Below are 13,482 nucleotides of genomic sequence, written 5' to 3' on the forward strand. Positions count from 1 at the left end.
TTACCGTGCTTTCGTCTTGCCAGTATTGAGTTCGAACAACGTAGTACATATATATGTAATAACGACATCTTAGGTATAAACGGTGAGAAACATAAATAATAAATAACGGAAAATACTAAAAACGACAATCTAATTTTCCAATACAAAATGTTCTTAGCTGTGAAACATTAGATTTTTTTTTGTCTTTCAAGAAATAATGAATTGTCACTTGGTTGGCAAATATTTATAGGCGCGTCCAGAAATTTCTCTGTTTCATAGCTGTAGTATGAAGTCCAATCTCCTTGTTTTTTTTTTTTTTTTGTTGAAATACTAGACATTACAGAAATAAAAAAAGTGTAAAAATATCAGCTGGTTGTCGAAAAAAGAAAATAAATAAAGAAATTTCAAGACTATAATTAAAATCTATCATGAATTTCAGAGTGCGCGAGAACTTTATTTACTGTTATTGTTTTAAAATGCCACGAAGAAGACGACCTGACTCAGGTTCTCGAAGTCAATCAAATGTGCGACGACCTCCCTCAAGTGCAAGCCGTACTGTCGACTGGCGAGAGACAGATAACATTTGTATTGGTGTGGCAGAATTGCGTCCGACAGTGAATAATAATAATAATAATGAACAAATGTATATAGGTGATACGAAGTTTATCGAGTCATCAGGTTTCAATAAAATATTATTAGACTATTTTTACGATACCAACGTAAATTGCAATGATCCATTACAATATTTAATTATTCACCAACGCGGACGTGTTTACGGCTCACAGATTTAATTGAAACTAATTACAAGATATTGAACGGTAAGTAACATTAGATCTTCCTGGCAGATGTCTTGACGGAAGCGGATCGCCTGATTTTACGCGTCTAGTAGATATATGGTCGCTGGCACCCGGTGACATTTAATGAGCAACTATTACCCCTAAGTACAATAGCGCTAAGTTTGTTATTGTCGGTAGTGACTAACCTCTTTCTCGTGCGTGTAGAGTAGTACGGCGAGGTCCAGACGCCGCCTGCGCCGGTCAACTCGCGCGGCAAACGCGGCGACGTGCGCCTCTAGCTCGCGCGCCACGCCCAGCACCTCCTCGGGGTCGCACTCGCCTGAACGTGCCAGTTCCTCGGCCGCCCCGAGCAGCTTCTCCGCGTTCGTATACGTATTCTTTGAAACACATAAAATATTAATATATAGTTTATGCTTAGAATGTAACAGTCACATATTACATAAAATAAAAAAATTATTGTCGTAATTTACTATTATAGATCTATTTAATTATAATTAATTATACTGTGAATTATTTCTTATTTCTAACTACAAACTACTTAAAAATTTAATTTTAATCATTTATAGCAACATAATATGTTGCAAATAAGGGTATTGTAATATACATAAATAATGCTTATATCTCAACTAAACCTCGACGCAAAATATGTACTTACTTGTGCAACATTTTCGAAATGTTCGTGAGATTTCTGATAAACTCTAGCCTTATGGAGATTCCTGCCTATTCCAGTATTTTTTTGCAGAAACACTTCACCATGATTTGCCAACCAATCGAGTACCTGTGATTAAATTTTGTTACATAATAAATAAACATTAAAACATCGATATAAAAAAATATGTGATACACAGTAAGAGGTGGCGAGATGAGCACGAAAGGTAATGGAAATATTAGACGCAGATAGCTTTGGCTTTCGAAGGTGGATAGGGAGTACTTTGTCCTGCAGTAGAACGAAAACAACTAATTATAATAATAAATAATAAAACACAGTATGTAACTCGTTAAAATTGTTTTAAATTATACATAACAATGACCAGTTTTTATCACTAAAATCTAACGGTATTTTAAGCCCTTTATGACTTGACTCCGGCAGCCCACTGTAGTAAATCCATGCAAGCAACAAATCACACTAACCTGCCTACAATCCTCTTTGTACAATAGCAACGCGAGTCGTTGGTGGAGCTTCAGCCGAGCCTGATGGTAGCGGGCCTCGAGCGCGCGGTGATGTCCCAGGATTTGGTGTATGACGGCTAGCACGTGGTTGGCCCCAGAGCTGTAGTCGGCAGCCGGGTCGCCTCCGCTGCTACCCGCGCTGCTCACTGTGCCGTCGCTCTGCTGCTGAACCCAAATGGTAACATTACAACACAATTTCGAAATCTTACGTTCAAATTGATATAAAGAAACACGTTTGACTTGATATTTTTAAAATAATACTTTAAAATGGACATTACTCACCAGATCCGCCGGATCGGTTTGATGGCACACTTGAACTAAATGATCCAGTTGATACAATAACTTTTTACTTGTCGAGTGGACCTAAACAAAATAAATAACATTTATTGTAAGTAATATCTAAAGATTTAAGCACTGTAGAATGTGATAAATTCGTTGTCACCTCGGTGTAAGCCTGACACATGTGCTCGTAGAGCTGGCGATGCCGCTGCGCGTGCTGTTCGAGCGCGCGTGGGTCATTGCACGGCGCGCCGCCCTGACCAGTGGCGAGCTGTAACGCCACTGCGCATTGTGCGCCCCATCCGCCCACCGCCGACGCGTACGCCTCCGCCTTGTGGTGGAACACCACGGATAGCGACAATACCGCTGAACGCTCTTCGAGACCTGTGCAAGTAAATCATTTACACTTCAAATGCTTTTCACTTTTATGTTCGTTTAGTATTATTATTGTTCATAAATTTCTGTATTGCCAAACGATTCTTGGCTGAGTATCCGATCTGTAACAAAGTTAGAGATTGGAGGAAAGGGTTAAAAATATTGAAAGGGTTACCCCAAGGCTAAACTGCAGTTTAGCCTTGCGGCAACCTTATTTGCCGTGTAAACAGCAATCGAAACGAAAATCTTTATGCATTTTTTTTAAGAGACGGTGATACCAACGATCTCTTAAGAGCGTTTACGTGCCGCGCGTGAAGTCAACTATAGGTAATTCTTCGCAAAAATTCACTCACACAACCGTGTGCAGCTGTGTGCGTAGAATTAGCGCGTCGGCTATCTTTATAGTCAGACCAACCAATTTTGATCTTTTCGCTTTAATTATCTAATTGGAATGTAACTTATGATTTATGAATTTATGATAAATGAAGAATTCTATTATTAAATATATAAGAATTCATCATGAAATAGTTTATATGTATCATTTTGTAATTATAAAAAAAAATAAACATTTATAACAAATTTTAACGGCAATTTTACAAATTATTATTTTCACTTTTTAAATGCAAATGCTTAAAAAATTTAAGCATTTGCATTTAGAAAGTACCCTTCAGTAAAGTGGAGCTCATCATGAAGCCGAAAGATAGGCACCAGAACTCCGTAATCAGACAATAAATCAGGAAAATTACTGTGCTACGATGTTTATAATGGATCACATAATTACTCCATAGATCTGCAGTTTTTAATATTTAGCGTATTGAAAATTTTAATTAAGTCATTATAAATTACATATTGGAATTTATATTGTGAGTCAGAAGGTGTATGTAATGAGATGTCATTTTTAGGTGTATAACTAAAAAGTGAGAAATAAAAGACTTCTTTTTTAGAAGTTGATTATATTTTTTTGGATATTTTTTTTTAATAGATAGTGCTTCTCAGTGACATTGATCATCAATCGATCGATTGTACATCCATGTATAACAATTTACCAGTTTTTTATCCATAGTTTTGCATAATATTTGCGACACTCGACGAAGCAAAATAGTTGGTTCTGTACTTTTTTCGACCAACAGCAGTCAGCTATGACTGTAAGTATGGGAATACCGTCTTTTACATCGCCACAGGCAACATCCTTATCAGTTTCTTTCCTAGCGGCCTCTTGCATCCTGTCCTCTATAGCTAATTTCAATCATTTAGCTAACACGTCGTAACATTTCATGTAAACATTTTGCGTTAATATTGGTAAATCTGTGGAAGCTAACTGTTCGTTTAAATTTGATCTACCAACTCCAGTCATCATAGCTCCATTCACAGCTCCACGATATACGTCCATACTATCAGTATATCTCTTAGCGCTTAAATAGCTTAAATTCCATATTGCACATATTACACTTCATTAAAAATGTTGACTGCAAGCAAAGTTTATTCTCTTTCAATAGTTGTAAATGTTCGATACTACAACCTGTTGCTCTGTTGTGGTTATTGAGTGTTTTAATTTTTGATCCAAGAAATATTGAAGATCTATAATTTTGCGGCTTTTAATAACCTTATTTATTTTGAGTGTAATATCAGGCTCGATTACCTAAAAATTAAAAAAAATATATAGAATATACTATTATTATTATCGAAGTTTACGCAAACACTACATACTTAAGTAAAACTGCATATGGATCTAGATGTGTTTAATTTATACAAGTATAATGACGCCGAAACCTGCACAAGGTTAAACGTCAGGATAAAGTAATATGTAAAATTTATATGAGCGTGTAAACCTAAACTAGCCCAAATAGTTAAGAAAATAGGTATACTAACTACTACTAGTAGTTTTATTCACTAGCTACATAAATTACCAAATCCCTTATTTTTAAGGTTCAAAGAGGAGAAAGATATAGGATTCCGTCTCTCGTCACTTGAAAGTAAGCGTACCTATGCATTATGCAAAAATAAGTTAAACATTTTGTTTCGACCGGATTCTCATGAGCATTGACGAACCCAGTAAACTTTGGAGCGCTGTAACAGCGTTTTAAATGAAAGAAATAAAAAAAAATTATAGGGAACAATTTTCCTCAAAAGATTATTTACAAGTTAGTTTGAGGTAATTTTTTTGTAAAATGTATAAAAAAAGTTATAGCGCAAAAAAGAAAACTTTTATAAACATTTTCTCACATTTTTGTTTATAACTTCTTTAATTTTTAATTTAGGGCAAAAAGTTATATAAACATATTTGTAGGCAAAACAATTTGCTACAAATTATGACTTTACAAAATTTATGTAAGACGCATAGTTTCCGAGATATCGCGAAAAAAGTGTTTTCACCCCTTTTTCCATGATGGCGGCTAGGGGACAAGGGTGGCGACCCCACAAACTTGAGGTTAAGCTTCTATTGACCCCCCCGCATATGTTCTAAAAATAAAATTGGGTCCTCTAAAAAATACAAAGCATTTCAATGAGCTAATTGATTTTTGACATATATTTGCATGCTTTTGGAATTGCGGGCCCGCAATCGCGGCGGGCACGGGTAAATACCGCTTTGTGAGTTTTTAGCTTAAGGTTCCATTTTTTTCCTTTGAGTAACTGTTGCTCAAGTGTTTAATGAGTAAAAAAAGCAACAACCATAACTACAGACGCATGTTATACCATTAGTACACCAATCTTTTAGCTCTTGCTTTAGCCGAAGTTTCAGCGTTTTTGCATTTCCTTTTCTTGCCTAGAAATAGCTTTACTTCGCATTGTGTCTGAAACATAATAATATAATAATAATTTATAGTAACTACTAAAATTATTGTCACTCTTTAAAGAAAAAAATATTTTACTTACTAAAGTACTAAGATGTGGCAATCACTGTATACACGTGACTATTTTTTCTACGCACAGCAAAGGCCAACTGGAGTCTGGCCGGAGCGACGAGCGATACGTCCTCTCTCTAGAAAGCCTCAAGGCGGACTAATTTGAAACGATTTGCGCGTTGCATTTTATAGTGGTATTTAAAATATTTATAGAAAAATAACAGAACTAATTTTGTTGAATTTTTTAAATTGTATGTTTTTAAGGAGATGTTCTTCTATTATAGTAATCCAATATTATATTCAATTAAGTAAGATATAGTGATAAAAAAAAAAAACATTTAAATGACCAACATATCTGAAATTTTCGAATTCTTTGAATTTTTATTTCTCATGAATTAAACATAAAAAGATAATTTTTCTCTACTAACTTTTTTCTTCAGGATCTTTTTAGTTAGATAAAAATAACATATTGTTATGTTCCTTAGTGGTTTAAGATATTTTGAGCTTCGAAATAGACGTTCGAAGCGCAAATTTGAAAACCTCTGTTCAGTAATCATTAAAGAATTTACAAATACTCAATAAATCTAAAAATTTTCTCTACTAACTTTTTAGACAACAAAATTTTCTATAATAATTACTAATTCATATGTTTTTAAAATAATGTTTTGATGGATATTATCTCCTTCGAAAAGTGCTGTTTTTGAGACATACGGCGCGCGGGTGCGTAAACGCTCTTAATCGTGTTAGTGGATCCTGTTAATACTAACAGGATCCATCTTTCTCTCAATTGTATTTGAAGGTAACAACTCAGACTAACATCGTCAGTAAAGATAAAGTCCATAACGCGCAACAGACTATTGTATGAACAACTGCCCACGCACGTACAACAGCTTACAAGCCGATAATGTTTGAGTACCTGCCGACAACTGTTTATAGGCTCTTTCAAGTCGATGCGCGAGCGCCGATATCTGTGCCTCGGCATAATGTCGCTTGTCAGCAAGACGACGCGCAGCCGCCGTTACGCGAGCGACGCTGGGCCGGCCGCCGCCTGTACAAGCGGCCGCGAACCTGACAGTAAAACGAATGTAATAATTAAAAATAATATCGTAAGCTAAGTGCATTAGGACTATAAAATTACTAATCAAATTATAGTTTATGTAATGAATGAATATGAATTACATTTTCGTGACTAAAATCAATTTTCAATAACATTTCCTTCTCTAAAATCAAATAAAAAACATTAAACACGTACCTAGCGTGTTCTTCCTGCAGACGTTTAGCAGCCGCACACGAGCGCCCGATCTCGACGTAAGTGGCCAGAAATGCAGTACGGTGATTCACAATCCATTCCAGCATCTACATAATTAAAATTTTTAGTTAGCAGTGTCATTAAACGGTTGCGATCAACCTCTCTTCTGATATCTAAATACCTAGAACATGGTCGGTATAATTATAACTGAATTGTACCTTCTCGCAATCTTGCTCGAAGAGCCTGAGTTGAAAACACTGGTCGAGCTGCATCTTTTTATGTTGCCAGAGCTTGTGTGCATGCGCGTGCGCAGATCGTACGGCGGATAGCTGTTGGCGGACGGCGCCCGGTGTGCCGCAGTGAAACGCAGCGCCTTCACCGCCGCTGCCGCTAGCCTCGGAACACACCGCCTCCGCCGCCTCCAGTCGTTGAACCACTCTCTCGCCTGATCACATTAGTCCCGATTAATTTATATCTACTGATAAAGCGAAAACAAATGGTTAAACTAGCAAAAAAAAAATATATCAATAAAAAATCGGCGTGTGAAACTAGCTTCTGTATTTGGCGATAGATTTGGGACGAGGCATTTGTTTACTAAATTTGTACATAAGTCCCTCGATCAGTCTTTATGACCATTCAGCACTAATCTCATTTATTAGCCTAGCTACTTTAATTCTAATTTCTTGATTTTTTACTGGTCTTAATTAAACGTTATCGCCCCGCCCTCCTTTAGGTGACCACATATTTTACTTGGAGTAAAAAGATCTCTAAAGTTTTATAACTAAAAACAAGAAAATAGTAAGTGATATAAATAAAAAAATATATATTTGGTAAATAGATCAAGTTACCCTCCATTAATTAACGTTCCCTTATTGTAAGGCTGTGTCCATACTTTTTTCACTGTTGGCATAAGGAACACGTAGAACCAAACACTCAAGAATACAATCAAATTTTAGAGCACAATAAAATTTAAATAACAGTTGAGTGTAAGACACGAGGGCAAACAGTTGTAACATAATCACAAATGCGAGTTTTGGCGCGTTCGTCGACGGAACATGAGCACTTGAAATATCATAACACATCGAGCATCAAACGGATGTAACCAACAGCCTTCAGCGTGTCGTAACTAGCGTGTGTGCAATTTTTACTGAAACTCGCCGGTTATACAATCGTGCGCCTACCGCCTTGACGGCCCCCTGACCGTTCAACCGTACCACTTTAATAAACAATCTACCGACTTCAACAAATGCATTCTCCTAAATTAAGCAAGCATTAACACAATATATTTACTCTATATTTAAGTTGATGAGTAGTTATTACTACATTTAGTGTACCGGCAATGAAACGGAATTTCTTCCACGCTAAATTACGTGCTTATAAATTATCTATAATTAACATGATATATTTTTTTACATTCTAAGCATAAAAACATTTTAAATTTATATCCTTATTACCAACTACAATATTTCATGCTCAATTTTTGTTGCATGCAGGTAATTGTATAATAAAATAATAATTAAGTAACAAATAAATCAACACCAATTAAATCCGACGATTCTATAATTATTGTACCAAAACATGTGGTTACAACCACATCTCTTTCAAGCTTCAAAAAAATATAATTATTAACGAGCTTCAGCAGTTGTTGTATTTCCCGAACACTACCTAATGCAATATAACATTATAAGAAAGTAGAGAGCACACTTTAAAGTGCGTTAAAGTGTCATGTAGTAAATTTTCTCAAATACACCATGCGAAACGATATCAATTTTAGTAACACACTTATATTTTACTAGCTCTTGCCCGCGGCTCCGCCCGCGTTATAAAGTTTTTCGGGCTAAAGTTTTCAGTTATAAAAGTCAGACTATATATTTTCCCGGGAGCCTATGTTCTTCCCAGGGTCTCAAACTGTTTCCATACTAAATTTCATCTTAATATGTTGGGTAGTTTTTGAGTTTAACACGTTTAGGCAGACAGATGCAGCGGGGGACTTTGTTTTATAATATATTTTTGTAGAACTTTTTAAGAAGAACAATCCCGTCATACATCGTTGTTGTATAATTTTAACCGTTTACGCAGCACACACAACGGATGCTCTCATAACTAATAAATTTTATCCGTTTTTGCAACATGTTTCATTACTGCTGTGCTCCTATTGGTCATAGCGTGATGATATATAGCCTATAGCACTTCACGAACAAATGGCTATCCAAAACAAAAAAAATTTTTTTGTTCGAACTGGTAGTTTGAGTTTAGCCATTACTGCTGCGCTCCTATTGGTCATAGCGTGATGATATATAATCTATAGCACTCCACAAACAAAGGGCTATTCAATACAAAAATATTTTTTCAGTTTGAACCGGTAGTTCCTGAGATTAGCGCGTTCAAACAAACAAACTCTTCAGCTTTAAATAATAGTATAGATTCTAAAACAAACTGAGATACTATCCAGATCTAGTAATAAATGGAGACAATTTTAAAATAAATTAAGTAAAATGTTCGTACCCTGCGCTTCTAACTCATCCACGGGCACCTTTGCGAGCCGCTTGCTAATATCCGCATGAGCGTCGATGGCGCGTCGCGCCCCCGTCACATCATCGGCGAAGTCGGCACGCGCTACGTCTTCTTGCAGGTCATCTAGCCGGTCCAATAGATCACCCGCTTGCCACATCAGCTCTTCAAGAGCCTACGAACATCAACGAGTGTGTTATATCTAATTTTACTGATTAAACTTCGTCAAAATAGTGTTATCGTCATAGCCCTTCGCCCTGAAATTTCTACCTGACTAATTGAATTCCGTCTACATCCACCAGTTTACAAAGACCTTTATCAGATTTTCTGTCAACCTTGCAGATTAGCCAAGCTAACGCTGCGCTTACTTTGTCAAATAGTAAATTATATTATATGGTACAAAATATACATCTCATCGTGTCCATTATGCGACACGTTCATGATTGATAACCGCTGATCATCTATTTACTGTAAAAAGTCTAATAACTACTAGTTTTAAATGCAAGATGGTAACATAAAGATAGTATACGACCATACGTGAATCACAATATATTAACTGGTGTCAAGTCCCGTACTTTCATTTACACTTATAATAATGTGATAAAGGAATTCAAGAGTCCGACAATTGATCTGAGATTTCCTTTTTACAGTGCTATCATATGTGTCTCAAGAAGTTTCGTTAAATTGGGTCTACACGCAACTGATTGCATAATGATATTATTACGTTTAAAGTTTATACAATATAGATTGTTTCTGGTCTGGAAATAACTAACTAACTAGCTAGATAAGGGGTTACGTGATCTTAGTGATTCGCAAACTTTTATGGGATCAAACTATTTTCGTAATCTTTTGTACTCATGACACAGGATATCGAAGTTCCTAGTCAGTACTATGTGTACGAAGATCACCTATACATGTTATTTTAAAATTAATTCTTATTAAAAAAAAACTTACCAGTCTGAGATCGATCCACTGCGCGTGATCATATTGTAAAGTGCCATCTAAATCCGGTGTGAGTTGTGTACTATCAATTACTTTAGGCAGTGCTTCTAGGCTAATCATGGTCGTCTGAAACAAGGTAACACAATGACATCACAGAACGAACATGCGCTGATCTCGCCATCATAAATACGATGCATCGCGAGCCATGTGGTCAATCTTTAACCACATCGTTTATTGGACGGCTGGCCTTGTATCTTCATTTACATAATTAAATAAACTTCGTAAAAAAGATTCGTAATATTAGTCGTTACGATGAGTAATTTTATCATCTTCGAGTAACAAGAGCGGACATTCCAATCGGCACAGTGGAATTTAAGTCTTAAGTAAATACTCACACAACAAAAACATTCGAAAGAAATAAGGGCATATGAGGCACAACACTTTATTATGTGGATGTGGATGCATATTTAAACTTCAATCAAGATGACAATTGTACGAAAACAATATTCCTGATAATTTACTAATTAATTATTATTATACAACTAGTAATTATTTCCAATTGTGGTGATTATTAAAACACCTACCTCGAACTTGTACTTATGTGCTCCTATAGTTGTGCGTTGCTTTTGCCAAAAATTGTCAGGTTTAACTACCAACGCTTGGTGGACGGATGAAGGGAAGTGTTCCTGCAGTACCTTTAGGATTGGCTTGATCGCTGCCCATGCTGAACCTCTCATATCAATCAGTATAGTAAAACCATGGGACTTCACAGAGTCGCTGAAAACAATATTTTTACTGATTAAAGGATTATATTATGGCGGTGAAGTGACGTTAATGGGAATGCATTAAATTTCTTTGCGCTAGTAAATGATTAGATACAATTTCGTATAGTATTTCACGCCAAAATATTAACAATATGTACTCTCGTATCTGGACGCACTCAACTTACCATCAAGTGCCGTGGGGTCTCTGCACGTCCATATTAAAGATATGAAAGCGATATAGCAAGCTACCTGATGATTAGTCATAAGCTTTATTAAAATAATCGTAGGTTACGGCAACTTACAAGTTATAAAATTGTTTAATGAAGTTCAGTTATTTATCTACATATACTTCATTCCATTTAAATTCGAATACAAAACTTCAATCCATCAAAGTACCACATACATCATGATTATGAGATTATTTGCAATTGTGATTAATCGAAACAGGCTAGCAGGCAATGTAATCACCTATTGTTCAACACAATTTGAAAGACGAGAACTTTACTAATACCAAGTAGTGTTGGTAGTGGGCACCGAATGGGTACCTACAATCTACTTGTACCTATAACATGTATTCTGGGATTCGTTTTAGTTCCACTAAAAGAACAATAAACAAATGTAAACTTGTATTAGTAACACAGGTAACTCCTGTTAACGAGTCGTTACGTCCTTAACTGAATCTCTAATATCACAAAATAGAAATTAAACTAATTTTCGGATTCTATCGCGGTGTTAGTATTTTATTTTCTCCCGACGTTTCGAAGACTTTGCAGCCTTCATGGTCACGGGGGGGACTGCAAAGTCTTCGAAACGTCGGGAGAAAATAAAATACTAACACCGCGATAGAATCCGAAAATTAGTTTAATTTCAATGTCTAACATTCGCGTAAACATAAGAAATCATTATCACAAAATAGTATTACATTCAATCATTGTATCCATTAAAATATGAAATTATTATGTTGAATTATACTGCCGTAATAATGAAGACAAACAATATTGGCTTCTCATTCATAACCGATATAATCTGTCATTATCACAAGCCGTTATGTATACGCATGCATTTTAAGGACAGCTTGTGCGTGGGCACGCGCACTCTTCAGTTGGTAGTTCATTTATAATGCTCACTCACCTGGGTATACTGATTAGATAATGTAGAAGACGCCTGTAGTCATCTGGCGCGACTCGGTCCCGTCTCGAGTTGGCTGGAAACCATATAATGGGCCCCCCGCGGCGGTCACGGCCCCCGGTCAGGGCCGCCACCCGCTCCTGCAGAAGCGGGAGCACGTCGAGGGCCCGTGCTCCAGCCTCCATCGCTACTCCTGCTCAGGGACCCAACTGAAAAAGCCTAACACATTACATATTTTTATAGATTATAAACCTTTTTTACTCTCTATTCTGCTAAATAAATTGGATCGAAAGTTTAAGTGAGGCCATATTCCATTTTATTAACTTTTATCCCAGATTATAAGAATAATATTAACGTGATTTTCTCCTTTTGGCATAAGGATGCCGAAAGAACAAACTCGCCATGTCTAGTCTAGCACAACAATACGACAGTTGTCAATTTTTTATTTTTTTTAATGATATTCATTGTTGCTATTCTATTCTGTTCTATACCTACGTATAGAATAGTACTAGTACTATCCATCGTTTTAAACTGAAGAAGTGGTAGATTTTGGATCTTGTTTAGAATATTTTTTTTGACATAAGAGTGAATCTAATAATGTAATATATTCAACATAATCTAAATAGATTGCTATATGTCAACACTGCCATATCAGCTGTAAACAAGACCCAGTAAACTTATTGTGTTTAATATAATAATAATAACTCAAAACTCCCTAAACCGAAATGTAATTATTTCAAACTCATGCAAATTAACATATGCCAATTGTTGATGATAGTACTAAGCAGCCAATTTATTAATTTATGAACAGGATGTGATATCCTCACATTATAAGGAAATAACATTCATAAGTTACAATAACCTTAAGTATCAGGATGAGGCCTTCAATTTCTAACTAGTTATGTTAACAAAAATATAATTGGTAGAATTAGCTTGTACAATTTATTTGCAAAATAAAATAAATGGCCTTAATTACAAGTCATGGTTATATTTACTTGATAGGAAACACTCAATGACTTGTGCTAAATACTTATTTTTATAAAGTACAACTAAAAATGTAGACATTAATGAACATAGTATTTTGGTTATAAAATGATATTAATGGATTTGATGTATGATACAACTATTAATGCTACCTAACAACATGGATTATAAAATTTTATTAGAAAATTAGTAGCTAATCATTTTTTATCAATATATATTATCAACATCAAAGATTTTTAAAAAATAATCCTATATTAAACTAGCTCATCTCACACTTTAATAATTTTGCACTACATTTAGATTATATTTTAGATTCAGCCTGTTAACTAGCATTGCAACATGATACTTGTCTACAAAACTCCATCCCATCAATTTATATATAAATACATCAATTTAACAGAATAGTAAAAAAAATTCAGATCCCAAACATATGTGGACTGTTTCACCCGATGTATCAGCCA

At 35.5% G+C, this 13,482-nt stretch overlaps 1 protein-coding gene across 1 annotated transcript in view; it reads right to left on the reverse strand.

Annotated features, from left to right (window-relative positions):
* Positions 1 to 13,482, reverse strand: part of LOC115445020 (kalirin) — a 198,876-nt gene that overhangs the window by 183,214 nt on the left and 2,180 nt on the right. The window contains 12 exon segments of the mRNA XM_037443954.1: positions 962 to 1,153; positions 1,432 to 1,554; positions 1,908 to 2,108; positions 2,229 to 2,309; positions 2,389 to 2,609; positions 6,360 to 6,511; positions 6,696 to 6,799; positions 6,911 to 7,137; positions 9,198 to 9,378; positions 10,158 to 10,271; positions 10,730 to 10,922; positions 12,041 to 12,256. Of these exon segments, the coding sequence (XP_037299851.1) occupies positions 962 to 1,153; positions 1,432 to 1,554; positions 1,908 to 2,108; positions 2,229 to 2,309; positions 2,389 to 2,609; positions 6,360 to 6,511; positions 6,696 to 6,799; positions 6,911 to 7,137; positions 9,198 to 9,378; positions 10,158 to 10,271; positions 10,730 to 10,922; positions 12,041 to 12,222 (1,971 nt within the window). The 5' untranslated portion in view covers positions 12,223 to 12,256.

This window comes from Manduca sexta, chromosome 27, assembly GCF_014839805.1.
Source record: "Manduca sexta isolate Smith_Timp_Sample1 chromosome 27, JHU_Msex_v1.0, whole genome shotgun sequence".
NCBI lineage: Eukaryota > Metazoa > Arthropoda > Insecta > Lepidoptera > Sphingidae > Manduca > Manduca sexta.